The sequence below is a fragment of the Hibiscus syriacus genome, unplaced genomic scaffold (genome assembly GCF_006381635.1).
Source record: "Hibiscus syriacus cultivar Baekdansim isolate YM2019G1 unplaced genomic scaffold, ASM638163v2 tig00110202_pilon, whole genome shotgun sequence".
NCBI classification, from domain to species: Eukaryota; Viridiplantae; Streptophyta; class Magnoliopsida; order Malvales; family Malvaceae; genus Hibiscus; species Hibiscus syriacus.
Window position 1 is genome coordinate 155,697 of NW_024062625.1, and position 27,381 is coordinate 183,077.

General features: G+C 36.1%; 4 protein-coding genes, 1 non-coding gene and 1 pseudogene across 6 annotated transcripts; 1 reads left to right on the forward strand and 5 right to left on the reverse strand.

The window, feature by feature from the left end:
• Positions 1–320: 320 nt before the first annotated feature.
• LOC120218987 lies at positions 321–4,022 on the reverse strand (annotated as a pseudogene).
• LOC120218988 lies at positions 3,098–10,464 on the forward strand. The gene is made up of 2 exons (XM_039215851.1): positions 3,098–3,107; positions 9,103–10,464. Exon 2 carries the CDS (start codon positions 9,114–9,116, stop codon positions 10,302–10,304), a length of 1,191 nt encoding a protein of 396 aa, XP_039071782.1. The 5' UTR covers positions 3,098–3,107; positions 9,103–9,113; the 3' UTR covers positions 10,305–10,464.
• Positions 10,465–11,936: 1,472 nt separating this feature from the next.
• On the reverse strand, positions 11,937–12,722 carry LOC120218976 (actin-related protein 2/3 complex subunit 3-like). Its single transcript, XM_039215837.1, has 3 exons — positions 12,545–12,722; positions 12,173–12,442; positions 11,937–12,080 (listed from the first exon to the last, which is right to left on the reverse strand). Exons 1-3 carry the CDS (start codon positions 12,666–12,668, stop codon positions 11,938–11,940), a joined length of 537 nt encoding a protein of 178 aa, XP_039071768.1. The 5' UTR covers positions 12,669–12,722; the 3' UTR covers position 11,937.
• Positions 12,723–14,293: 1,571 nt separating this feature from the next.
• Positions 14,294–16,825, reverse strand: LOC120218989 (monogalactosyldiacylglycerol synthase 2, chloroplastic-like). The gene is given in 10 exon segments (XM_039215852.1): positions 14,294–14,572; positions 14,684–14,758; positions 14,850–14,912; positions 14,996–15,096; positions 15,099–15,134; positions 15,137–15,218; positions 15,316–15,457; positions 15,542–15,703; positions 15,796–15,968; positions 16,246–16,825. Coding segments are annotated over 10 exon segments (1,401 nt in total). The 5' UTR covers positions 16,558–16,825; the 3' UTR covers positions 14,294–14,317.
• A 981-nt stretch (positions 16,826–17,806) lies between these two features.
• On the reverse strand, positions 17,807–17,880 carry TRNAR-UCG. The gene has a single exon. It is a non-coding gene; the product is annotated as a tRNA-Arg (tRNA).
• A 373-nt stretch (positions 17,881–18,253) lies between these two features.
• Positions 18,254–20,039, reverse strand: LOC120218990. Of its 2 annotated transcripts, none has more exons than XM_039215853.1 (4): positions 19,756–20,039; positions 19,325–19,368; positions 18,951–19,221; positions 18,254–18,731 (listed from the first exon to the last, which is right to left on the reverse strand). In XM_039215853.1, exons 1-4 carry the CDS (start codon positions 19,820–19,822, stop codon positions 18,439–18,441), a joined length of 675 nt encoding a protein of 224 aa, XP_039071784.1. In that variant the 5' UTR covers positions 19,823–20,039; the 3' UTR covers positions 18,254–18,438. The 2 variants fall into 2 exon arrangements, with proteins under 2 accessions (XP_039071784.1, XP_039071785.1); XM_039215854.1 differs by having other exon boundaries at positions 18,254–18,728; positions 19,756–20,035.
• Positions 20,040–27,381: the final 7,342 nt, after the last annotated feature.

The window sequence follows — 27,381 nt, forward strand, 5'->3', positions numbered from 1 at the left end:
TTTACCTTGTGGTTTTATATTATTTATTCAACATTAAAAATGCATTTTTTATATTTAATCTTTATTTAACGTTAAATTTATTTTATTTAAAAGTTTGTCAAACCATCAGATGCTAAACCTTAAGGAACAATGTAATTTTGAAAGGGAGCAGGGCATTAGTAATTTACTAGTGCAAGAACTTTGCATACAAGATATTTCACCAAAGCAAAATTTGTGAAAGATGAAAGATCCTGACTTGTAACTTTACTGCAATGAGGCTGCTGAACAATGAACGATCCAACCTTGTGGAGTTTAAATATAAAAGCTAAAAGAGGACAACTGAACCATAATGGGTTAACAACAAGACTATTTACAAATTTGTTTTAGTAAAATGACTGCTGAATGAAGAACCCCCTAAAATATTTTAAGAAAAGGAGGCAAATGGAACCCTAATCTTTTCCATTTACTATTTACCAATAAAGGGTGCAAACTTAGTACGTGTTCCGCCATGAAATCATGCCTTGTTAGTATGCCCACCACTGGTGTTCTCTGCAGTAAAAACATAAAGCATTAGGTAATAATAAAAAGAATTAGGAATCCAGATCAAGGGAAATGGATATGGTAAAGTTTCTTACGTTGGACGTCTTGGGTATGACAAGTAGGTGCCGCAAGCCCATTTCACGGAAAAGTGTGCTTGCCTTAGCTAGTGACATTGTCTCCACAACCGTGTACGGTGATGCGTTGGTAAAAGGGTGCAAGTCCAAGAACATTTCCATCTCTTCATCAGTTAAGTTTATGTCTTCTATTCTGTCAAAGTTACCTAGGCCCTTCTTTGCAAAATCATCTGCTGAGAAATGCCTAAAGGCTTCAACACCTATCCGCACAGGGGTGCGCAAGAAAGCTCTCATCTTTAGCAGTGTAATAAGATGGGCACGGAGGATTAGACCATACAAAACTGGGGATTCCGAATGCGAAGGTTCGTCGATAACAGGAAACCCGTGATGATTTGTGGTCTTGAGGATGTGTACTATATTTCCAACCTTCTCAATTCCGTGACAGAGCTGAAGCGGACCAGAGACAACATCAGCGACTGTGAGCTGCCTCATATAAGGTTCAGCATGAGCTTCTAGGTAAGGAAAACCCTTTGCCTTCATTATAAGGTCATAAATGTTTCCATTAAAAGCATCAGCTACAGTCTTGGATACAAGAAGAACAATCATGATGATTGGTAACAGTAAGAGGTTATTGGTCAATTCCAAGATTATGACACCCAAGGAGACTGTCATCCTCATAGACCCACCAAGAAATGAGGCCGCCCCAAGTACAGCATAAAAACCGTTATTAAGGTTTGTGTGAGAACCAAGTAACATTCCAACGAAGCGTCCATAAGATGCTCCAGTAACTATGACTGGTACAAAAAGTCCTGCTGGAGCAACAACCCCGGAGCTAACAATACTTAGAAAGAAGCAGGTGACAAAGAATATGAGCATTGTTGAATGCTGAAACTCAGAGTCAGTATTCCTGCTGAAAAGATTTCTGATAGCATCATCATTTGTGTTGAAAATGAGGCTTGCAAGATCATTGTAGTGACCAGGAGGACATTGAAACTTCTTGTAGTTACCAGATCGACCTATTGTGGGACAAGCTTCGGCTGTATCGAATGGGCATGGTTGGCAAGATGCGAGCGTAATCCAAAAAGCAGACAAGATGTAAAAATGGAAATTGCACAAGCAATAAAGATCTTGTAAGTAATGCTTTTCCTGAGATGAGAAAGAGAAGGGGAAATAAGGAGAATGACCCAGCAAATAATATTTTTGTCAGGTACTAGAAATGGTAATTGGAGCAAAAAAGGCAAATATGAAAATAGAACTTACTCATTGATGATGGCGTAAACTCGGAGAACCTTATCTAAAAGGAAGTTGTATAGACTTCCCAATATGCCCCCGACAACTCCAAGAAGAAGCACAGGAGGAACATCGGCAATGTGATACGAAATGTTAGCTGAATAGACATCAAACATTATCAAACCCCCTTTACCAAATAGCCCACATTTGCCACTTAAACAGACATCAATTAGAGCTCGTAGTATGATAGCAACCACAGCAGTCGTAAAGAAAGCTCTCCAAAGAAGGCCACTCGTCCACCTGCAGAACAATACCAGGATATAAGCATTAGATGTTCACTTTTATCGGTTTTCTCTTGTCAGCAGACATTATGAGAACCCTGTGAATGTTGAATGAAAGAAAGGATGGCAATTCTCAAAGCAAAATATGTCACATCAAAGGGCATAGAAGAATTGCATATTTTCTTTCAATCCATTAATGATTATGAATGAAGTAGCTGCAGATGGATATTGAAGAGTTGTTCTTCTTTCCATCCAAGAAATAAGTGTAGTCAAGAAAACTATTTACAAACCAGCTATACAACAAAACACTTGAATTAGCAAATATGGATGTGACAAGTTGAAGAGTGGCAGAGGACAGAAACAGATAACATGGAAAAAATGTAATAAATTAGGACCCATGGAGCATGGAGACTATCTTGATAAATGTTGAAGAAAACCATGATTCATCGTATTAAAATGTCAGTGACAGTCAAGTAACTGAACTCGAATAATGCATGTAGCTAAAATGAACAGACTGACAAATATGCAGTAACACTGTAACAACCAGTACACTGATGAAAGAATGGTTAAAAAGATATCAACATGGTGCAACAAATGCAATTGTCAATTTACCTACCAGGATGCCATTTCTTCAAAAGCAAACAGCACACCTCCAACTGGGGCGCGGAAAGCTGCAGCAATTCCAGCAGCTGATCCGCATGTTACAAGATCTCGTCGGTCTCTATCATTCTTAAAGAATCGAAGCCACTTCCATGTTAAACCATATCTTCTGGACCCACCCTGTCCTAATAATGATGCGATGCATGATCCAGTATGCACCATAGGGCCTGCTTTTCCAACTAGGAGAGATGATGACACTGCAGAAATACTTCCAATAATCTGCACATTTCACACAATTATCACATTTCTGCATCGAATGGACAGCAAAAAAAACAGAGAAATTCGTTTCTTTTGAATTCCCGATTACTCTTAACTGAAAAAAAGTGATGTGTAAAACTTTGAAGTTGCAATATCCTTTAACTTGATATGTAATTGCTTATTCACTGTATCTGCATCAAGGGAGTTTGCAATTAAAAGTTTTTTTAGTATAATATATATAATACCTTAACAATACAAGTTCGTAATGAAATTATTCCCGGAGCATCTACGCCATTCAAGTATGCCTTTACTTCCGGTATACCAGAGCCAGCCGCAGCTGGCGCAATAAACGCCGTAATGATGGCAGCAAATAGAGTTAAACCCAAATTGGATAGAGAAAACACTAGAAACGCCGTCTCGTACCTGCAACATACAGAAATATAAGAATTTCGCTATAAAAAAAGCAAATAAATTTTCAAGGAGCGAGAGAGACCTTCCAGCTAACATCATGTTAGATGTGATGACGAACTTAACGCCGGCGATGTTCTCAACGGCGAGATTATTACAGAAACCAACGAGACTGGCGATACCGCCAATCAAGAAACAGAGAAGCCACTTCATGAAAATATATTGAAAAATCTGGATCTTCCCGCGTGTCCTCCAGTCTTGTTTGAAGAAATCATTTTCAGCAATCCTTAAAAAAGAAAACACACCGAAACGATCAAAAACCGAAATCTAATGACTGAAAATACACATGATTATTAGGTAAAACGGATGGCTTACTCGTAGTCGAGGCTTTCGATAGGGCAGAGATTGACGCCTACGATGGCGACCTGAGAGGTGGCATTAGTGGATCGATGCTGGCCATATAGTAATGGACTGGTGAGAGACTCGAGGTCATAATCTTGATTCGGGTCCTCGCTTTGGGTTTGCTCCGGGGGAACATTCTCTGACATGGCGTCACGTGGCGGCGCTCTGGGTTGCTGTGGAACCTAAGGTGAAACGAATATAAGGATTTCGATTCGGAATTAAAATTAAAAAAAAAAAGTAAAACAAATAGAATATTGCACCAGCAGAAGAGATACAGGAGAGAGTTTGAGATTGAGTAGAACTCTGTTGGAACAGTTGTGTTATATTTTTTTTGAACTTCTAATTTCTTTTTTATAGAATGATAGGGTGAAATTAAAATACTAAAATAAAAACCCAAAAAAACAATAACTGGCCAGTGTGATCCGTTGTGGTGTTGGAGACGATCAATCAGAGATGAATACGAAGCAGACAATCCCTGCAAGCTTCAACATCCGAAATTGGAAACTTCGTGTTTAGGACTTGTGGGGCTGACTCGGGCGGCTTCCCTTTGCGACGTCTTTCTGCCCTGCTCACAAGTCCCACTTCCCCTTCTCTTTCACAACCCTCATTCTCCATGTATAATATAACATTAATCTAAATAATATTTCAATTTTAAAAAATATAAAACTATATCTTGAACTTAAGTTCATGCATTGAAATATAAATTTATATTTTATAATAAAATTTTAAGTAAACTACGTATTTAGTCACCAAACTATCATTTTAATTATGTTTTTCAAAATCATACATAAAGTTACGTTTTGGTTATCCACAGTTAAAAAGCTAATAGTGATATTGAGGTATCGACAAAAGATAATGTCCAATCATCATTGAGAAAAACTAGCACGCTAACAGTTTTGTTTATGTCTTAACGGCAGGTGCGTAAAAATGAAAACAAAATATAATGTAACGTTAGACTTTGAAAAAAATAGTTGAATGATTAAAACTAAACCAAAATAATATGTGGTTTATCCTAAAATTTAAAACATGTGACGAATAAATATAATATTTATTAAAAAGTAAAAGCGATCACCTAATTTTTTGTTTTGTGGAGGACGTTATTGTTAGGATATATTCCAAGAAAACCTCAATAGAGTTAGTAAAGTATTCAGATTCTGTCAACAATATTGTCGTTTGCTGGAGACGATTGTGGTTATGTCAAATTCCAAAGCCTAAACTGTGTTCCCACTTGGAAACCTTCACTTACCACGTAACAAAGTCAAATAAAAGAAATTAAAAGGACAGATACCTAATGCAACTGTAATAATAAAATATACTTCAATTCATGTACATGAATATATTGTCAGAAACGGTCGATAATGATACACGAAAGAAAATTTTCCTTCAATAGAGAGGTAATAATTTGTCTCACAAGGACTGATTGTAAATATTTTTAGCATGCTTATTTTTTATTATATTTGCTTTTTATATTTACCGTTCATGTGACTTTTTTTTTAATTTCGAAACTGTTCTTTATTTACTTGTTTGAAATTATGGGAAAATCATTAATCCACGCATGCATGGGCTACATTTGATTCGCAAGCAGGGTCTCTCCCAGCTCACATGATGGGAAGGAAAAACATATAAAATTTCTGATATCAGCGTTTGATTTTTGTTGTAATATCCAATTAATGCATAAAGCCGATTACGTACTACTATAATATACATAGATATACCCCACAAATTAGTATATTATATATTATAATAATTGATGGAAATTGTCGGACTAAAAGAATGAATCAAAGACACATCCTATTCGAAAAATGAAAACGTGGTATGAATATTATATTAGAATTTGTACACCCACGGATTTAAAAAAATATTTGGTAACATTAAATAGAGATTTCTAGGAATTGCATCTAATTGTGGTTGCCTTTTGAGTTGATGTGGGTCTGGCAAAGGCCAACGTTCCAATATGGGAAAAGGTTCAGAATCAGACAAGAAAGTTAGGTGGTTTTTTCATGACAAAATTACAACCAATGCATCTTCCCATGTCTCGCTCGCTAATGGCAGGAATGGCTGCACTGCACTGGGCTGCAAGAGGACATTTAACGATTTATATAGAATATATTTTATTTTTTTATGTTATTTCTTACCTTAAAATAAAAAAAAATTATTATTATATTAGAAATAAATTATTACTATTTTTATTGAAACGATCAAAGTATTAATTTAGCGCTTGGCCCCATAGATTTCACATCAAATATCAACCAATCATTTTGTTTGCTGAAGAAACAACAAGTGGCTCATGTTTTTGTAGGCAAGAACAACGCTTTCAGATTCGAATATGCTAAACTATCATTTTAAAACTATTTTGAATGACTAAATCATGCTCACGTTTAATAACATATTTTATATTCAAAACAATTTCTAATCTTTTAAAAGTCTAAATAATAGGCCGCCGGAAGTAATTGTTGAAGTATCTCCCTTGCCGATTTTGGAAAGACCGGGATCAACATTAGAAGCGTGCCGTGATTAAAAAAAGCAACGTAATGAGTTTGTTGAGGAAAGTCACGTTCTCTGTGAAGATACGACTGACATGGAGGCCGAAGGAGGATTGAATGCTGCTATGGAAGAACCTATGCAGGACGGGGTGATCAGTGATCACTGAGGGTCAAGAGCATAGGGTCGGGTCGAAACCTTCTTATGCCAATATGGTTGCAGGAGTTAACGCTGGTTCTGGGGCGTCTTTATCTTTGTGTGAATCGGAGGAGATAGTGATTCTTGATGAGGATTGTATTGTGGATGATTCAGGTCCAAGAACAATGATCAAGTTTTCAGATCGGGTGCATGACCGGATTGATCAAAGCATGAAACAGGTTCTGATCGTTCGTTTACTTGACAGATCGATAGGCTATAAAACTCTTTTGAGTCGAATTCTCCTCCTTTGGAAACCGTTGGGAGATATCCAACTTGTTGATTTGCATAACAATTATTTTATTGTTAAGTTTGCTAAGGAAGAGGATTATAGTAAAGCACCCACAGACGGACCATGGATGATTTATGGTAGCCACTTAACGGTGCAGCCTTGGAGTAGATCGTTCTCGACAAGTGAAAAGCATTCTTCTCAAGTTTTAGTGTGGGTTCGGCTACCGGGTTTACTCGGATCGAAGCGTTGGCAGTCTCCACCTCTTGGGTGGATGAAGATTAACTCGGATGGGGCTCGTAATGTGGATTCGGGTCAAGCAACGTGCGGCGGTGTGATCAGGACCAACGGTGGTGTTTGGCAGATGGGTTTCGCTAAATACATTGGTATATGTTCGATTTTGGAGGCTGAACTTTGGGGAGTTTATTTGGGTCTGTCGCTTGCTCGGGAGATTATCTTAGCCGAGTTTTGGTTGAGATCGATAGTATGGAAGCTCTCAAAGCAATCCGAATGGCTAGAGAGGGTATTGCTTTTTTTACGATTATTTATCATATTACAGATTTGTTGCGGCTGGAATGGATTGTGGAGCTGCAACATGTGTCTCGTGATGGTAACAAAGTAGCGGATCGCTTGGCGAAGATGGCCACTGCTGGTGTTTCGGATTTAATCGCGTTTGAAACCCCCCTTTCGAGGTTTTGTCGCTGTTGCAGGCGGATGCTGTAAGCACCGACTAAGCTGCTATGTTTTCATGTTTTACCCCCAAAAAAAAAGTAAATAAAAAATGTTTTCAAAATAATTACGTACTGGGACAATTTTCCCTTGAAAAAAGTCAATAACTTGTGCAACAAATAAACATAAAAAAAAACAAGGAAGAAACGAAAGGTGAAAATATAGAGAAATATTTACTTATGGGTGGTATTAGTAAATGTTGTTGTCGTGTATGCATTTATTTAATCTTTTGTCACAATTACCTAATAAATGCTAACAGAAATTCTATACGCTACACAAATTTTCATTGATATCCCTTGATTTTGAGTAGGGATGTTTATTGAACGGGTCTGAGATAGGTAGTATTCAATTCATATTCGTTAAAAAAATTTATTACTCAACTTGTTATTCATTAAGTTCACCGAAATTTTTACTTTATTTTTTTAAATATAGGTAAATTATAAATATTATATAGAACTTAATATAAACATAAATAAATAAATTTGACCAAAAAAATATCAAAAGAGTGTATGAAATAATTTTAAATTCTAAACTCTAAAGTAACAATCCACAAACACATTCAAATAATAAGCAAGGTTTGATTTCTGAGTGTAATAAAATATCAATTAATAATTTAATATTTTTTAATTATTTATTAGAAATTTAATAGATTAACAATTCATCATCTTTTTTATTATATATTAGTAAAATAATAATTGTTTTGAATGAAATAATTTTTTAGGATAACTACTAAAAAATTATAAATAAAAAAATTAATAAATTGTTCATGAATTTATCGAATCGAGTTGGACTTTGCTCGACTCAACTCATTAAGGTCGACTCGAGTTCTAGTTAAATCAAACCGAGTTGAGTTTTTACCGAGCTTTGACCGAGTCGAGTCTGAACTGCTCACGAGCTGCTTAACTCACTTAAGTCTTCTTTTCGATCTTTTTAAATTAATTATATGTTTAGAATTTTTTTAATCTATTAACAACACACACATATCTTATAAACTTAGATGTTGGAACTCATGTACTCTGAAAAAAATAACTTCACTTTTATCGTAAATACCACCTAATAAATTCAAGGATAAATATCAAATTAGACATGAACTTTAGTTGAATGTGCAATATGTTATACGAACTTTTTTTTATACAATTATAAATATGAAACGTTGATACCTTCCTAATTACAGGCTAAATAATACACATGAAGCATTGATTTAATTTAATTATACACATAAAATTATAATTATAATTTAATTATATTTTAAAAAATAAATATATTGAATTATTGGAATAATTTTAATGATTAAAAAAATTGTTTTCCTTTGAAAATATGAATTCGAGTATCATAAACTACACTATGAGTTTAAATATAAATATTTTTTAAAATATATTATTTTTTTATTAATTTAAATAAGTACGATCTAATACTCTATATGATTAAATATAATTCTTAATATTTTGACATTAAATCTCATACCTCTAATATTTCTAATGTATAAATTCAAAATCTTAAAAAATAATAACAATATTTTTATCACTGAAATTGTTAGGTTCGTAATATTAATTTAATTTATTTATGATCAAATTTAAATATAAATGCGCGAGGGGAAAGAATCAGAAAGCTCAAGCGGCTGAAATCAAACCCCCTTACCCTCTGCCCCTTGCACCCAAAACAATGTTCCTTTTCTTTGTTTATATGTAATTTGTAGAGAAGAAAATCATGACAACCATGGAAGACCCATCATCCAAGGAAGATAACCCAGGAGCTCTAAAGGTTCTCGAAGCTCTAAAACAAGCTTCGCACGAGTTACAAGCTAACCCAACTCGCAACCCCGCTGACTCCGACTCACCCGCCATTAAAACTCTCCTCGAGCTTGAAACCGAGTCTGATTCCATCCTCTCCAAAGACCCACATCTCTCTACTCTTTCCCGCTACATCGCTGACCTCAAAACCCTCGTCGAAACCCTTGAAAAGACTCGTGGTCATGGCCTCAGGAGCTTCTTAACACGTCGTGTCTCGACTCATTCCATTTCCCGAGTTGCCGCCTCGATCGAGTCCGAGATTCAGGCCTGGATTGACCGTGAGAACATCGAGAGCTTGTTAAAGGGATTGAAAGAACCGTGGAAGGACGAGGACGAGTTAGTTCGTTTACTGACTCAGTTCGAAGACCGAGTCTCACAAGGCTTTGATCGCGAGTTGCAGAATTTATTCCTGAAATCGAAAGCCTTCTCGGTCTTGCAGACGGTCCTTTGCGACCCGGATTGTCCAAATCGGATCAGGGAAAACGCAGCGCTTTGTGTGGCGGCTTTGATTCGATTCAACAAGGATGTCTTCGTGGGGCAAGTGAACATGGGAGATACCATTCACGCCCTTTTGGAGATGAAATCAATCCATAGCCTCAAAGTTCTACGTGAGTTGATTACATTTACTAAATCCCCATTTGTGGATGAGATACTCTGTAACGGGGAAATCCCCGAGATTTTAATTCTATTGGAATCCAAGGATTTGGACATGAAAGTTGTGGACTTCGATTGCATTCTTGAAATCGGATACTTCGGACGCAAAGAAGCTGTTGAAGCCATGCTTAAAGGAGGATTGATAAAGAAGCTTGTGGAGTTGCAGAGGTCAGAATTTGGTGGGGATTTGATTGAGATGGGAAAATTTGACGATGAGAATCAGGATACCGAGGGGAAGAAAAGAGAGAAGAGAGAAAACAAGTTTTTGAAAAAACATCCATTTGCAAGCTGTGTGGCAAGGTTTGCTGTGCAACTAGAGGTTGGGGAAGGGTTGAGACAAAGAGAGAAAAGGGCCTTTAAGCAAGAGATTTTGGAGAAAGTTAAAGAAGCATCTGTTAATGATGCGGAGGCTGCTACCATCATTGCCGAGGTTTTGTGGGGGTCTTCACCTTGATCATGTTTTGTCACAAGAATTCAGAGATGGAAAAAAGAGGAAATGGTAATTACTTTCTCCTTATTCTTCTTCTTCTTTTTAGGGGTAGATCTTTTGGTTTGGTAGATAGAAATTTGGGTATGTATTTGATGTTGTAAATGAAGGGTTTATAAAGATTGAAGAATGTGAGGTGTGGATGGCCATCACCTGGAAATTGAACTATAACCCATTGTTAAATGTGTTTTTCTTTTCCTTTTCGGATGTAAAGCTTACTTTCTGCTGCGTTTTCTTCCCAAACTTCAATCATGGAGTGGTTTGAAAATTGGTATTAAATTAAACTTTCCACTTCTTCAGATGAAAATTATGTTGGTGCCTCCCAAGGGGTACAGGAATCATTGCATGTTGTATGCTTTTTTTATATATGAATTTAGAAAAGGAAAAAACAAAAAAAAAAGATTTTTCTAATAAATCAAATCGGAACAAACGAAATAATTAAAGATTACCAGAAATCAAATTATTAATCGTTAAATTTTATATAAAGTATTTGGTCTTCACTCCGACTCCACTAAAAACATAAACGGGAGCCGAGCATGTTGCCTTAAAGCAGTAACGTCTTTTAAACATCTCTTCTCATCCTTCTAAAAGCAAGCTTTACGTAGGATCGCATAAACTTGCGACTATTCCATGCAAAGTTCCAAATTCAACACGGATGTATTACTAGGAAATTCCTTTAGCTGACCCTTCCTTGGGCATCCACTATTTTTCAATCTTTTCCGACAATGTTAAAACATCTAATTCATTAAGACTTTTCTCAACAGAAGCTCTTTCGGGTAGAGATGATAAAAATAGATAGAATCAGAAATTGAATTGAATTGAATATTTTTTAGACAGTTTATATAACACAATTTTTATTAAATTTATTTGAATTAAATTGAATTGAATTTTTATTTTTAGAATGAAAAGAATTATGTGTTACAGTAATAACCCTATGAAATGGAAGCATCTTATTAAAAGAATCGAACTAAAATGACGAATTTTCGTGACAAGAAGCCATTGATTTGATTGACGATGTTCACTGTTTAATGAATTGCGGTGGTGGGCGCCCAAACATTTCTCGGAAAGAGTCCCTCCGAGCAACTGGTTGGTTTTACTATAGACTTCGCTGAATAAAACCAAAGGGAAACTTCATATTGGAAAAGTGTTTACTGTTGATTGATGCTTTTACCATTTTCATTCGCCTGAAACACGTTCAAGTTCTTCCAACCTAAGTATAGGAATCCACGTGCAGAAACCAACAAGAAAACAAACACAATGCTCGAATTGATAATTGTTAACAAGGGCGGGCCCTATTCATCACTTACAGTATAAGAATTAATTTAGCTTTGGTTTTATCTAAGACAACGATTGTTTGAATTCTATTAACTATTACTTCCAAAATCATGACACCCTACGTCTCTTAAAGATGGAAACAAAGCAATAAAAACAAGACAAAAATACGCAACAGCTGACATCAAGTTACAGACACATGTAAGTATAAGCAGATAACTCAGATGTTAAACTCGCAATGGAGGCGGACTAAAAACCCAAAGTGACCGTTTTGATTATCCATTATAAGAATCTGGAAAAATGTTGAAGTTATTAATATTGCAGGCATTCAGTTAAGGGGGAGGTTCATGAATTTCCTTTTTGCGAAGGCTAACCACCACTTATTCGGTGTTCCATTAGGTCTATACGCGACACTCAACAGTCTCCCACTCGTCTCTTCTCTTATGTGCTTCAGATAATCCCTAAGCAGTTCTGCATTTAAGAAATCATGTCAGGTAACAGATAAACATGCTTTTCCAAATACCCAGATTTAATATTATGTCAAAAAAGAGAAGGAGATTTACCAGCTTCATTTTGAGACTGCGGAGGGTGAAAGAGCGCTGTAAAAGGGAAACCAGGTTCTCCAGGTATGGTAACATTTTCCGATCCTAAGTTAATAACTGCCTTAGTCCCCTCCGCCAAGGTTCTACAGCCCTCGAGCCTTTTTAGAGACAAGTTAATGTGGTAAGTCAAATATATAAGGAGCTTGTCTGCAGGGTTCTTAATATCAAAGTTCCGGAAGAAGACATTGGCACGAAAGAACGTGATGGCTTCATCAATAATATCAGTTTTACCTGCATACAAACAACCATCTTCCATTATCAAATCAAATAATAAGAAAAGTACATTCATGTCGTGAACAACTACCCATGATGCTGATAAAAAATATATCAGACCTTGTTCTAAAACAGGAGCAGGACCCTTCTTTTTACTTTTCAATGGAAGTAAAGGACAGCCACAGGCTTTGGTAATTCCTTCCTCGTCGACAAAACTAGAGTGATAAACCTGCCACTCAATCATTTCTAAGTCAATATGAACCAACGGTAATCATAACCAAAACTAAACCAGATTGATTCAGATACCATTTCTTTTCAATTTCTTTTGCAAACCAAGCAATTGGATTTCCCCTGATTCTGCAGAGAATGGGAAACCGTTCATTCTCTCTATAATGCATTAAAAAAAATATCAGCATGTAGATATCTCAATGTTAATAACAGGAAAAGAAATTTACCAACAAACTTCTTTGCAAATTTTTATGGTTGATCTTGAATAGAAAAAAATTACTCAGGTGGGTGTTGTTCCATACAATCATATAGTTAGAAATGGGAGAAAAATAAGGAAAATGATGGAGCAACTTACAGCCAACAAATGCTTTCAACAGCGATATTTTCCCCTGCCTAGTTCTATGCAAACTGAGCTTGACTAGTTCAATGGGCCGTAGTGCTGGCTTTCTGCCATTAGTGAAAGAAAGAGATTGAAGTTTGAAATGAATATGGTCCAACTACAAGGCCCATACCAAGAATAAAATACAAAGACTATAGATGAATCAATTACAGGACCATGTCAATAGTTTATGGAATCGCTTTAATTGTGTATATTTTGAAATTCGAATCTCTTAATAAGGAAACGATGATTTTTATAGTTTTTTTATTTCATATAACATATAATTTTAATATATCATTGAGACATGAATTGTGTTGATAATTTAAAGCTTTGGAATCATGACTGTCTATAGTTTAGGTCTATATATATATATATATATATATATATTTTAGATCATCAATTCATTTTGATTCTAATTATAGTTATACGTATATTTTAATTACGGCACCAGTCATTGTCAAGCATTCTGGCACCACTCAGCAATCAAATAGACAAAACCAACTAAGCAGGCCCAACTCACAACTTATTTTCGCTCTTACTACCTTCACCTAAGAAAAAAAACAATGAAATTATACAGCTCAGATATTTATACCATTGCCAGCTTGTAAATGTGATTGAGGCATCATTATCAATCACTTCAGGCACCCTTTTTCAACGTAATTGTCTTTGATTGAATCGTACCTTTTGTTTGCCTTACAATAAACAGTCCAATAAGGACTTTACTTTGGTTTAGAAGCAAGGGCTTGTTATACTTATGTTTGCTTTATTATATGATCGACTCTACCTTCTGAGTTATATATGATCGATTATACCGTTTAATTGATATATTTTATGTTCTATCATCTATATGATATATGGTCGGTCATGTCACCTAATTATTATTGTACACTAAAAATTTATAGAATAAAAGGCTAACTAATATCATAGAGTTAGTGTAGTATTAACGGTATATCCTAGATCCTCTATAGTAAATGTGTTGGGCTCGACTAAATTTTCAACCCCAAGTCTAACAAACTTTCTTTTTTATAGTTATAACTTAAACATCGAAGGCCAAACCAAAGAAAAAATCGAAAGCAAAACTCTCAACACTACAACATTAAAACTTACAATATTTTCAATAACCTAATTTACACACATTTTTTCAGCAGAATTATGCACTTCTTTCTTGGCGACAACTGACAAAGATCTCTAAGGCCAAAGACTAGTTCAAAATGTCAAAGCTGACACAACTTACTTAAAGAACAAATCTTAGTTACATTTGGAAGAATTTGAGGTTATCCATTAAATTAGCTTGTGATAGCGGACGTTGAGACATAAGAAATGTTAGCCAAATGCCGTCTTTGACAGGCAAGTTCATGGATATCCTTTACGATATCAAATACGGCCTCCGGCTGTGTTAGCTTAAGAGCATTCTCCGACATTCTCTTCAGCTCATCCGTCTTTATGCTGAACCATTCTGACACAATTCTAGCTGTTTCCTTTGGACTTCTGGTGAACACTCCTGCTCCATTGTCTACTACATAAGGTACATTGCCCTTTTCCTGCGGCATGGCATGAAATGAAGGGTAAAAGTTAAAACTTGAGAATAGCAAAACTATAAGGCTCCATTGATATAATAAGGCTGTTTCAACAAGAAAAGTTGGCAACTAAACCTGTCCTGGGATGTAGTCATTGAGAACAATTGGAAGCCCCCTTATCAAGGCCTCTGCAATAGTACCAGGACCAGCCTGTAATTCTATATAAACATATTAGTCTATGTACATTAAGCTAAAAAATGCATAAACACATGAAAGTTTAAATTTAAATTCATGTTCTTGCCTTTGTAATTATGCAGTCACAAGCACCCATCCATTTCTCCATCTGGGTTTCAAACCCTCTGACCTACAGTGAAGGTAAAATATGGTTTAGTTAACTATTTTCATTATGCATATTTAATGCTTACATGTGGTAAGTTAAAAAATTACCTTCACCGGGATCATCCATTCCTGGGATTCCAATGTTGAAGCAAGGCCTTTGTTTCGGCCACATATTATGATCAATTGCCCTATTGGTTTCTGTTGATTTTATCGTATAGCGATTCACTGAGTGCCATCGTTGTTTTCTAACAGGCCCCATTCCTTCACCCCCTCCCATCAGCAAAACCGTTGGCAAATCAGGATCTAACTCTAGCTCTCTTCTCAAGTCATCCTACAAAATCAAGACAAAAGAATAAACCAAAAGTCCCTCCAAGCTAATACAAGCATAGGGATTGATTGATTGTTATTATGTGTACTACAATCCTCACCTTGGAAAGAACTGCACGGGCAAATGAAGGCCGAACAGGAAGACCGAAAACCCGAACTTGGGAATCTTGAAGGCCATCATATAATGCTCTCTTGGCTACCTCTTTTGACGGGCAGTAGCATCTGTTAACTCTAGGATGAAACCTGAACCGAATTCCAATTGTTTAAAGATACTCATGTGACTTGCTATAAAGGAAATCCAGAAGTTAGAGGCTTTGATGAACTGACCATGTACGATGACAGGTATTGAGATCTGTAATTACAGTAACAAAAATCACTTTCTTTTGAAGGCCTTTCCATTTAAGAACAAGGAGTGGAATGTGTTGCATCAATGGATGAACACTAATGATAATGTCTGGCTTGTACTCCATTAAACCCCTCTCTACCTCGCTTCAATGACAACATAGTTAACATGTAATTATTAGAAACCGAGGCGACATGAATTTTTCAATTTAGTGAAACTAGAAGATGGATAAACCTACTTGGCGTAATAAGAAGCAATGGCAGCAAGATAGCTGCTATGTATCCATCTAGGAGATGTACCGTGAAAGGCGACTTTCCAGAGTTGTACATGTTTCACCATGAACTTGTAGGACCTTTCCATGTCGTTCAGTGGCCACCCTGTGTATTCTTTCCACACATCTTTCACATATATCTGAAAAAGCAGAAGATGCAATCTTATACTTCTTGAAGAATTAATTTCATAGGCAAATTCATTAACTGAGACATTAATTTATCCAAGATCTTGATGAACAGATTCAGGACTTGGTTTGAATTTGAATTTAAAAAGTAGAGGAAGGGGACGAAACATGGGAAAATCCAAGAATGAATCTTACAATAAGATAAAAGAAAAAGATAACAAGACAGAAACAAAAATAAACCAACAACAATACCAAAACATGAAAATGAAATGAGAGAATCAAGCAAATCACCCTGTATTCATCTCCAAACTCGATCCGAAAGGCGTCTCGGATAGCCTCGGCCGAAGCTCTATGGCCACCACCCGTGTCACTCATCAGAATCAGTACATTCTTGCTTCTTTCAGCACCCATCTGCATCAACTGTATGGTCCCGTCCTCATCCTCGTATTCATCTTCACTCTCGTAAGAACACCGCCTTCGATGTTTAGGGTGGTAGTTATGATGATAACAATGGCGGCCGCTATTGCTACCGCCGTAAATTCTCTGCCAGACCTTCTCTGTAATGGAAGCCACCTTTTCTGGCGTCGCTACCTTCATCACCATGGCTGCAGAATTCTAATTAAAAAAAAAAGAAAAAAAGAAAGCAAGATACCAAGAAGGACAAAAGAGTAGCCTTTGGGTGTTTAACTATTTTAACTGCCGACGACAGGAAATGGGAGTTGTCCGGTAGATATATAGAAATGTTATGGCGGAGACAGAGGTGAAAAATAATAATTGATGCTTTTAAGGTTCATGCGGAGCATAAGTTGGCAAAAGCTTGAAGTCTAATAAGGTTGTTGCAGAAGGAAAGGCGAGGGAGTTATTTTGTTTTTTTTAATTAATTGGTGAATTTTTGTAATCGTCAGATTCGCATTTTATTTTGGAATGTTCGACAACAAAGATTCGGATCTTTTTCCTATGCTCTACAATTGTGTGTTGGACTCGGTTTTTCTACATTAATTGATTGCGTCATTATTTTTTATTTTTAAAAATATAATATATTTTATAACCATTTATTCGTTATTATACATAATTAATATTGAGAGATCCTAATATTTTCGTTTAGTAAGCTAAAATGTAAATAATATTTTTTTTTTTGAAAGGTAAATAATAATAATTTAAGATTTCTATTTCAAATCACACCATAAATAAAAATAGCAATGATTTATATGTATAATATCTTAACTAGGAAGAATTATAAATGATGATACGTGTAGCAGAATCCAAGCATTGTTGAATATAGATTACTTGAACTTTCGATGGACTCTAGTTTTGGACATCTTTGTACTCAACCTTCCCTATCAGTTTTTAAAAACAATTATAATTTAAACTTATCAAGGAGCTTTAACAATAAAAGAAAATATTGATATTTCTAGAGGTTTTGAGATTGAATAACAATGTTCGCAAGATATATACTTTATTAATAATTACGATTACCTTGTAATCTATTTTATTTAAAAAAATATTATAATTTGATAATAAAAAATATGTATAAAATATATCTCAATATAATGCTTGATAGTGGGTGAATTTTACGATTTTTTTTTATTCGTATAATATCAATTTTTTAAAAATATTAACAATGAATCTGTTGTGCATGAATCCATAAGGTTGAAACAAGTTGGTGAGGAAAAATACAAAATTTTCGTTCAATATTTTGAAACTGGCTAAATACAAAATCTATATTTAAATTACTAATTATATGTTCAATCTATTTAACTCTATTAAATCCGAGGACACTCATATTTGAATTCGACAATTACTTAATGCACCCAAAAGAGAGGAAAAAATACCGACTCAAAATAATCTTAGCCGACCACAGTGGGAGTCGAACCCACGACCTTTTGATCCGAAGTCAAACGCGCTAATCCACTGCGCTATGCGGTCATGTGTTAATAAGTTCCAGTTAAATTATTAACAATATAAAATTTTAGGTTCAGCAAAACCCTACTCAATCAAAAATCAATTAAATTTAAATTTTTCAATATCAAAATATAAAAAGTTTTATACGGTGGAAATTAAAAAATGAGAAATGGACTAAATCTATCGAGGGGAGTTGACGGTGATCATCTTTGAAAATTTTAAATTCTCTTATAATTTCTTACTCTACGATAGCTGTTAATGCAACCGATAGGAAGCCCAACAAGCGCTGTAATTTCCTGGAACAACATTTCCACGGGTGCTTCTCCTGTTGATACTGTTAAGAAACGAACGAACACTGCCAAGTAAAATAGGTTCCAAAGTACAGGCATGGCATTAGCATGCCTTCTCAGTATTCAACTAGTAGAAATCTCAGCAATACAATGGTTGGTTAAGATCCTAAAGTTTCAGCTTAGATCACACCATAAAGCCTACATTCATGCCCAATTTAAGTATGTCCTATATGTTTAGAAAATTAGTATCTGTCGACTTTTGTATGTACTGTCATTCTTTCTAGTAGAAGCATCAAACTTGTGATGGCGAACCAGAACATAAGGGGCATGGCGGGTCACACCTATTCTCAAAACTTGTTCTCTGCTCCAAACAATCAGCATGATATGCATGCCCACAAACTAGAACTGCCACAATAGAGAACTCAGCAGAAGCCATCGTATTTCCAAGGAAATATGGATTCCGTCTCAGATGTTTCTGGCACATGCCACAAATCATCTTCACCTTGTCTGGTGACACTGCATCCATCACTAACAAACTAGATCGAATCCTTTCAGTTCTGCTGAAAGCTTGATGTCTACCATCTGCAGAAGTTGGAACACTAAGTTAATATGGCAGAACATAAGCATAAGACAAAAAAAATTAAGCTGCAAACACCGATGAGACTGAAAGTCAAATTAACGCTAGTTCTTTAATTTCTATCATTTATGTAATGATCTTGACAAGAATAAAAATGTAATCCCACTGTCACATGCTATGGAAACAAACAGATTCTTGACATGAAAATGAATAAAGGTGCATGTAACCTGCTTGACGTCCCGACTCTGAGTTAGACTCGGTGAACTTGAAGGATAATCTCTCATCATGCAGAGGACTAATCTTGCCACGAGAAGTTGATAGATTAGAATGGTTGCCAAAGTTCTGCCATTGGTAGTGCTGGTCATAGTAACGGCGTGATCGTTTCAAAAATGTGGAACGCCCAAGATTGTAATGGCGTCGAGCAGCAGAAGAGTTGTGATGATGTATCTTGACAGAACTATCTCCAACACCCATGCCAGCATCCAAATTCAATGAAGGCTATAAAGGAAAGTGAAAACAAAATCAATGGAACATTGCAGACCATTCAGTTGCAAATAGATAAAGAACAACTTCCAAAAAACATCGATGAAAAGAACAAAACCTCTTTCGTTAACAGCTTTGTTCCCGATGAGCACGGCATATCTTCTGCAATATTCAACAAAAAGCACAGCAATGATTCACATTCTAGTTGTTCAAATCAAAAGAAGGGGGAATTCTTAACTTTTCCTATCAGATTATAAAGCTGAAGAAAAACCAATCCTTTGCATGAAAATATTCTTCTACCGAGACCAAGATGATTAACAAAATCTAACTTCTCTTACATGTCCTAATTTAAATTCTTAAGAAACCAGAAAAAGAAAAACCCCATTTACCATTTATCTATCTAAAACAACAATTATTAACAAAATTGAAATAAATCAAGATGTGGCATACCAAAAATAAAAACATTTTCACGTACCTCAAGCTTTTAAAAGAGGGGGAAAAATTTTCAGACAGATTGAAACAAAAAATATAGAATAAAAATAAACGTACCCGAAGAAGAAGGAAGGCCAATGTAATTATGATTATGATGTTTGGACCTTGTCCTTCTCTTCCCCATTATAATGAATTACCTGAGACAGAAAAGCAGAGAAAGAAACAAAAGAAATAGCAAATTACCCAAAATTAAAAACACGGGCGAAGTTGTTTGGAGAATTTTGAAACGGGCGAGTAAACCATAACCCCCCTTCTTTTCCCTTTTTTGTGAGAATGGGAACTGTAGGGTCAGTATGATTTGCGGAAAGAAAGAGCAGAGCCGGCAATTTCCTTTGGGGCTGTTTACCTGTTACTGACGTTTCTGTTTTACGGAGATATTTTAGGGAAAATGTAAGAATCGGATGAATAAAACAGCACGTGCTTGACATGGCGTCCGTCCAACTCAATACCAGCACTAGATTCTGGCATGCGGAAAAACAAGGAGTTTTTTTTTTTTTTAAATTACTGGTGATTGATATATTTATCGATCTAACACCGATCAGACTATATTTCTTGATCTAACACTCTTTGCAGTAAGGCGCGCCACCTGCAGCGCGCTATATGTTGATTTGGCGTCATGTGGGATAAGGCGCGTTCCATGCGACGCGCCTTATGCTGACATAGATACACGTGTGTATGGCGGGGACATGTTGGTAATTAAGGGTATAGCGCGGCACAGGGGCCACGCCTTACCTGTGATTCTGACACGCGTCAAAAAGGCACGGCTCATACGGCGCGCTATACCCTTAATTATCAAATTACCCCCGCCCATTCACACCCACCATCATTCTCTATAAATACCCCATTCTCAATCACTTTCATTATACCAAATTCTCTCAACTTCTCTCAAATACTCTTATATTCTCTTATTAAGGTATAGTTTATTATATTTAATATTTTTTAGTAATTTATTTAATTATTTAATATTTTATTTAATTAATTTTTTTTGCAGATATAAAATGGAAGTCGATTTACGTTGGTTGGATGGAAATCATATATCTCGACATTTTGCTGATACAGTAACATTTTAACGTTTTATTTTATTTAATGCATGATTATTAGTTTAAAAATTAATTTGTGTAATTATTTATATTTTAGGAGAGAAACCGTATATTAGATCATTTTATTAGGAACCTTAAGTTAGTTATACCTACTCGTGTAATGCCGTATTTAGTAGAGGCTGGATTCGATCACCTAGGTAGATATCAGAGTCACTGTAAGATAGAACCAGACCTTATTTCTGCCTTAGTAATGCGGTGGAGGCCGAAGACCCACACATTCCATATTCCATACGGAGAGTGCACGATCACGTTTGATGATTTTCTATGCACTGGGGCTTCCGGTGGATGGAGGTGTGATATCAGGGATAGCTTCGGTTCTTGACTACTTTGTGTCGGGTTAGTCTAGGACGTGTCTCAGAAAATTTTAACGGTGGACGGATACCGTTAAATTGGTTATGCCAATTTTCGGGAGTTGAGCGAGGACGCGTCTGACGATGAAGTTAAACAGTATCCACGGGCATGCATACTACAGTTGATAGGAGGGTTTGATGCCGAAAATCGCGCAACCAAGTTTACTGTATGTGGTTGTAACATCTTGACGACTTTCATCTGGCAGGATCACTCAGTTGGGGCTCAATTTTGGCTTGCCTGTACAGGGATGTGTCGAGCCATTGACTACGCGTAATGCTATCGGTGGATGTCTCTGCTGCTGCAGTCTTGGACATGGTATCGATTGCCCTTTTATATCCCATTGTCAAGAACCCATTCGTATTTCCGCTACTCCTGAGGTTATTATAAAACTGATTTTGTATATTAATAATTTTATACAGTGAATAAGAAATTATTTTTCTTGAATAGGTGGTCTACTGATAGGAAAAATCATCAGGAGCTACCTGATGATTTAGAAAAAATTAGGGTGTTAATCGATCAGAAGGCTGGCACACATGTATGAATTTTAATGTTTAAAAATCGATTTTAGATTATAGTTATATAATTAGATTATTAGTTTGATAAAAATTATATATATTTATTTTAGTTTGAATGAGTGTCATATTCTACTGATGATGTGAGGGTGGTGATCTCACTTGAGTTGAGGGGCCCATCAGATGTTTAGATGGCGATGATCCCCTTGATCTGTTATGCGACCGTCGAGTGGCACTCCACTGATCGCGTGCTCCGGCAATTTGGTTGTTTTCAACCAATTCTGGAAGCACTTCGTAATATGGACGAGTTGCATAGCACAGATAGACACGACAAGATATATACAGATTGGTTGGTATCATGCATGGGTCGTGTTGTGGGATGATCGACATCGGCATCTTCCCCGTAGAGAGCCCATTTTTTGATGACCTCTTGATGGTTGCTGACGGTTATTACGAATGGTTCAACAGTAACGGGAAACCATTTCTGTTTCCCGATGATACACGAGGGCAGACCATTCCGCGACGTCGACAGAGACGTTCACCGACACAGCACCATCGTCCCCCGACTCGTGGACGGAGAACAGGTGCTTCCGGTTCATCCTCAGTTGCACCAGCAGGACCTTCACAGCATCCACCGTATCCAGCGACTTACATATCGCAGTCATATATGATGTCACCACCGCCTTTCCATTACCAGATGTCACCGCCTTCACGCTGTCATCAGATGACCCCTCCTGGAGGTTATTATGGGTCTATGTTTGCAGATCCGATTTGGGGTTCATATGCTAAATATTTGGCGGGTCCAACCTCATCACCCATGACCGCAGCACAGACACCTCATGTACAGTTTTCACACTAAGCGATGTCTGGGTTTTATGAGTTTTCCCAATTTTCGCACGCTGGTGGGATAGTTAGTCATACACCTCCAGAGTTCTTATTCTATGGAGGTGCTTCATCGTCATCGGCTCTTCATCAACCTAATGTACCTACTCAGTATGACGACGACGACGATGATGGTGATGGTGATGACAACGAGGAGTCACAACCAGCGATACGAAGAAATCCTCCTCGAGACCGACAGCCACCGCCCTGCAGAACACATTCGTGTCGCAGGCATCGATAGATTTTTTTATATTTATATTTAGTTTATTGGACTTTTTAATTGTAATTTTTTTATTTCTCATTTAATACTTACTTTATTTTGTTAAATTTGTTTGATTTTTTAATGTATTTTGTTGAAACATTTTAATATTTCGATATAACAAATTAAGTTAAATGGATTTTAAGATTTTCCAAATGATTTTCTAAGTATATTCGATATAACTATTCGAATAATCAAAACATTACTCCAAATATTTCAAAAATCATTTTTGATCCTTACTTAAGTGTAAAATTAAGTTTTAATCATAAAACAATTTCAAAATTATTTTACAAAGTATTTCGAACCAATTCAAAGCCAAATATTCCATATTGCTCAGAGGGAACCGATTCCCCCCCATAGGAGGAACCGATTCCCCCCTGAATGGTTTGGCTCCAAGATTTCCAGAATGCTCGGAGGGAACCAATTCCCCCAAATGGGGTACCGATTCCCCCCTGTTCAACGGTCGAAATATTTGAATTTTACACTTAGGGAACCGATTCCCTATGAGAGGGAACGATTCCCCCCACGCTCCAAGATGTTTTATTAAATGTTTTCACACTAAAACGGCTATAATATCTTCTCTAATTATCCCCAACGTTCAGAAGTGATCCAAGGTGTATTTAAGCAAGCTTAGAAGCCATTGATCAGTAACAAGAAACATCAAGCAACTAGAATCAAGAGAGAATCAAAGAGAAAGCATCAAACCTCAAGTTTGAGCATTTCAAAACCCATTTTCATTCAATATTCATTTGCTTTCAAGAACTTTTTGTGCTCAATTGTATTCATCTTTGAGTGTTCTTTTCTTTGTTCTAGAATTGTGCAAACATCTTACCTTGTGAGGTTTTCTTGTAAGTTTGCAAATTTGTAATCTTCTCTTTGAGAAAAGAGTGTTCTCAAGAGTTGGGTATACTCTTGAGGGAATTGTAAGGTTATCTTTGGCTTCAAAAGAAAGAACAAATTAGTGAATTTGTTGGAAAATCCTTAGTGTGGATAGCTAAGGTAGTGGACGTAGACTTTGTTTGAGAAAGTCGAACCACTGTAAATCGCTGTGCAATTATTTTCAATTTTCTGCAAAAGCTTCCACAATTTTTTTTTGCCAATTCAACCCCCTCTGGCCAATTTCGTCATTCGATTAACTCAACAATTGGCATCAGAGCCTAACTCATTTGAAGGTTTAATCGCCTCTTGAGTCGATCCGGGAAGTTACATCGATTACAAAGTCATCAATGGCCTCCACTTCAAACTTTGACTCCGGTCTCGATCGATGCCCGTCACAAGCCTCCTTTCTTCAATGGAGCTAACTACGCCTATTGGAAATAGAATGATGTACTTCATTCAAGCAAGTGACATGGGAGCATGGAATACAGTAGAAGAATGATACATTAAGCCTATCACTCATCCAAGGTTGGAGTGAAGGAGATACTAAACTGTTCCAGCTCAACTCCAAAGCCATCCATATTATCTTTTGTGCTCTTGGACCAGAATACGGAAGAGTTTCATCGTGTACAACCGCCAAAGAATATGGGACAAGCTTCAAGTCACACATGAAGGTACCGATGAGGTAAAGAAATCAAAATTAGTATTCTAACGCATAGCTATGAAAATTTTAGGATGAAACCAAATGAAGACATCAAAGCTATGACGGATAGATTTTCAACGATTGTCAATGGTCTCAATCATATGGAGAGATCATCTCAAATGAAAAGCTTGTGAGGAAGTTAGTCTACCCCCAAAATCATGGCAATCAAAGAAGACGGCAATCATCGAGCTAAGGACCTATCGTCCTTAACTCTTGAAGAACTTATCGGTTCACTCTCATCATGAGATGATGCTTGAAGATGAGGTGGACCTTGATAAGTTGAAGAGACACCAAAGGAGAAGGAGAAGAAGAAAAACATTGGAGTTGCTCTCAAATCCACAAAGATGAGAGTGATTCTAATGATGATGATGATGACGAGGAAATGGCATTGTTTGCCAAACGGTTCAGAAAAATGATGAGACCTTACAAGGAAGAAAATTCAAACGAAACGAAGGCCTCAAAAATGAACCAAAAGAGAATGACCCAATCATTTGCTATGAATGCAAAAGCCGGGGCATGTCAATATGATTGCCCACAATTGAAGAAAAAGGGTCAATCAAAGAATAGCACAAGGCTCATGTGGCTACATGGAGCGATAGAAGGTTCCGATGAAGAGGAACAAGAAGTAGCAAACTTGTGCTTGATGGCATTCGGGGAAGATTCTAAGGTAACCTCTAACTCATCCGATTTTGATGATTTATCTTATGATGAGCTATTAGAGGAATATAATGGTTGGCTTCGGACTATGAGAAATTATTTTTAAAATATAAAAATGATGTTTCAAAGTTGAAAAATGAAAATAACTCATATCCAAAACCAACAATGATCTTGAAAGTAAAATCAAAGATTGCAAATCAAACTAGAAGAGTTTGAAAAGAAAAATTTAGATTTGCAAAATTTACTTTCAAAGGTCAATGATGATCATCAAAAGAAAATTGATGATCTTAAAACTTCTTTTGATAAAGTTGGAACAAAACGTTTTGAAAAAGGAGAAAATTCAAAATCCAACTTTGTTAGAAAAGATTTTAGAAACTACAATCATAGAAATCCTCAACGAACCTTAAATGGTAAATATTTAGAAGTATGGGTTCCTAAAGGACTCATTACTACTAAAGATAAAGATATCCTACACAAATGGATACTAAGGGGCTAGGATTTGGAAACTAATGAATATGGACCCAAAAGAATTTGGGTACCAAAAATCAAAAATTAATCTATGTTTGTAGGAAAGGAGCATTGCTACAAGGCCGAGAAACAAATTCAAATTCATGGTACCTTGATAGTGGATGCTCAAGACACATGACCAGAGACAAAGCCGGTTCATAGAGCTTAACGTCAAAATGGAGGAGAAGTGACTTTGGTGATAATTCAAAAGGTCACATTGAAGGTATTGGTACAATAGGTAAACCTCTTCCATACAAATTAAAAATGTTTTATATGGAATGGATTAAAGCATAATCTATTGAGTATTATCAATTATGCGATAAGGGATTCAATGTCTTATTTGAAATTAATGGTTGTAAAGTCATTGACATTGCATCTAATCGGATTATGCTTGTTGGTCATAGAATAGGAAACATTTACATGGTGCATTTAGATTCTATTGATATGACTAATTTATGCCTAGTTGCTAAGGATGAGCATGATAGTTGGTTATGGCATAGGAGACTAGGTCATGCTAGTATGAGTGTTTTGCAACGGTTAATTCAAGGAGACTTAGTAAGGGTTGCCTAAGCTTAAATTTGATAATGATAAAATCTGTGATGCTTTGCTAAAGGAAAACAAAAACGAGTTTCTTTTAAATCTATTAATGATGTATCAACTAGTAGAGTATTACAATTGATCCATTTAGATCTTTTGGGCCAACTAGAACTACTAGCTTGGGAGGAAAACAATATGCATTGTCTTGGTAGATGACTATTCTAGATACACTTGGGTTCTATTCTTAAGTACTAAGATGAAGCATTAGAAAATTTCATCACATTTTCAAAAATAATCCAAAAAAAAGGTTACTCTATCACTAGTGTTAGAAGTGATCATGGAACTGAATTTGAAAATCTTGGATTTATTGAGTTTTGTAACTCTAATGGTATTAGCCACATTTTTCAGCACCTATAACCCCTCAACAAAATGAGTTGTTGAGAGGAAAAATCGAATTTTAGAAGAAATGGCTAGAACCATGCTTTGTGAAAATAATTTGCCAAATATTTTTGGGCGGAAGCCACAAATACCGCTTGTTATGTTGTGAATCGAGTAATGATTAGGCCAATTTAAAGAAAACTCCATATGAAATTCTCAAAATAAAAAGCCTAACATTAGCTATTTTCATCCTTTTGGATGTAAATGTTTTGTTTTAAACAACGGTAAAGAAAATCTTGGTAAATTTGATGCTAAAAGTGATGAAGGAATTTTTCTGGGTTATTCCTTGAATTCTAAAGCTTATCGTGTATTTAATAAAAGAACTTTAGTTGTAAAAGAGTCTATACATGTTGTTTTCGATGATAATCCCCTTCCGAGGAAGGATTCTTCTGTTAATGATGATGTAGGTATTGTACAAGCAAATGACGTTAGAAATGACGTTGGAGAATCATCATCAAAGGAAGAAACAAAATATGAGGAAACTCATGATCCCCTCGAGAATCCAACCATTGAAGAAAGGGAAGTATCTTTTCCAAGAGAGTACAACTATGTCAAGGATGGTGAAATTATAGGTGATCCATCAAAAGGGGTAACTACTCGATCTTCTCTTAGAATATCTGTAATTATGTTGCATTTATTCATGCATAGCCTAAGAACATCAAAGAAGCATTAAAAGATGAACATTGGATTATGGCTATGCAAGAAGAATTAAATCAATTTGAGAGAAGTAAAGTATGGACATTAGTTGAAAGGCCTAGTAATAAATCTACTGTAGGTACTAGATGGGTTTTTAGAAATAAACTTGATGAAAGTGGTAATATAGTGAGAAACAAGGCTAGACTTGTTGCTCAAGGGTATACT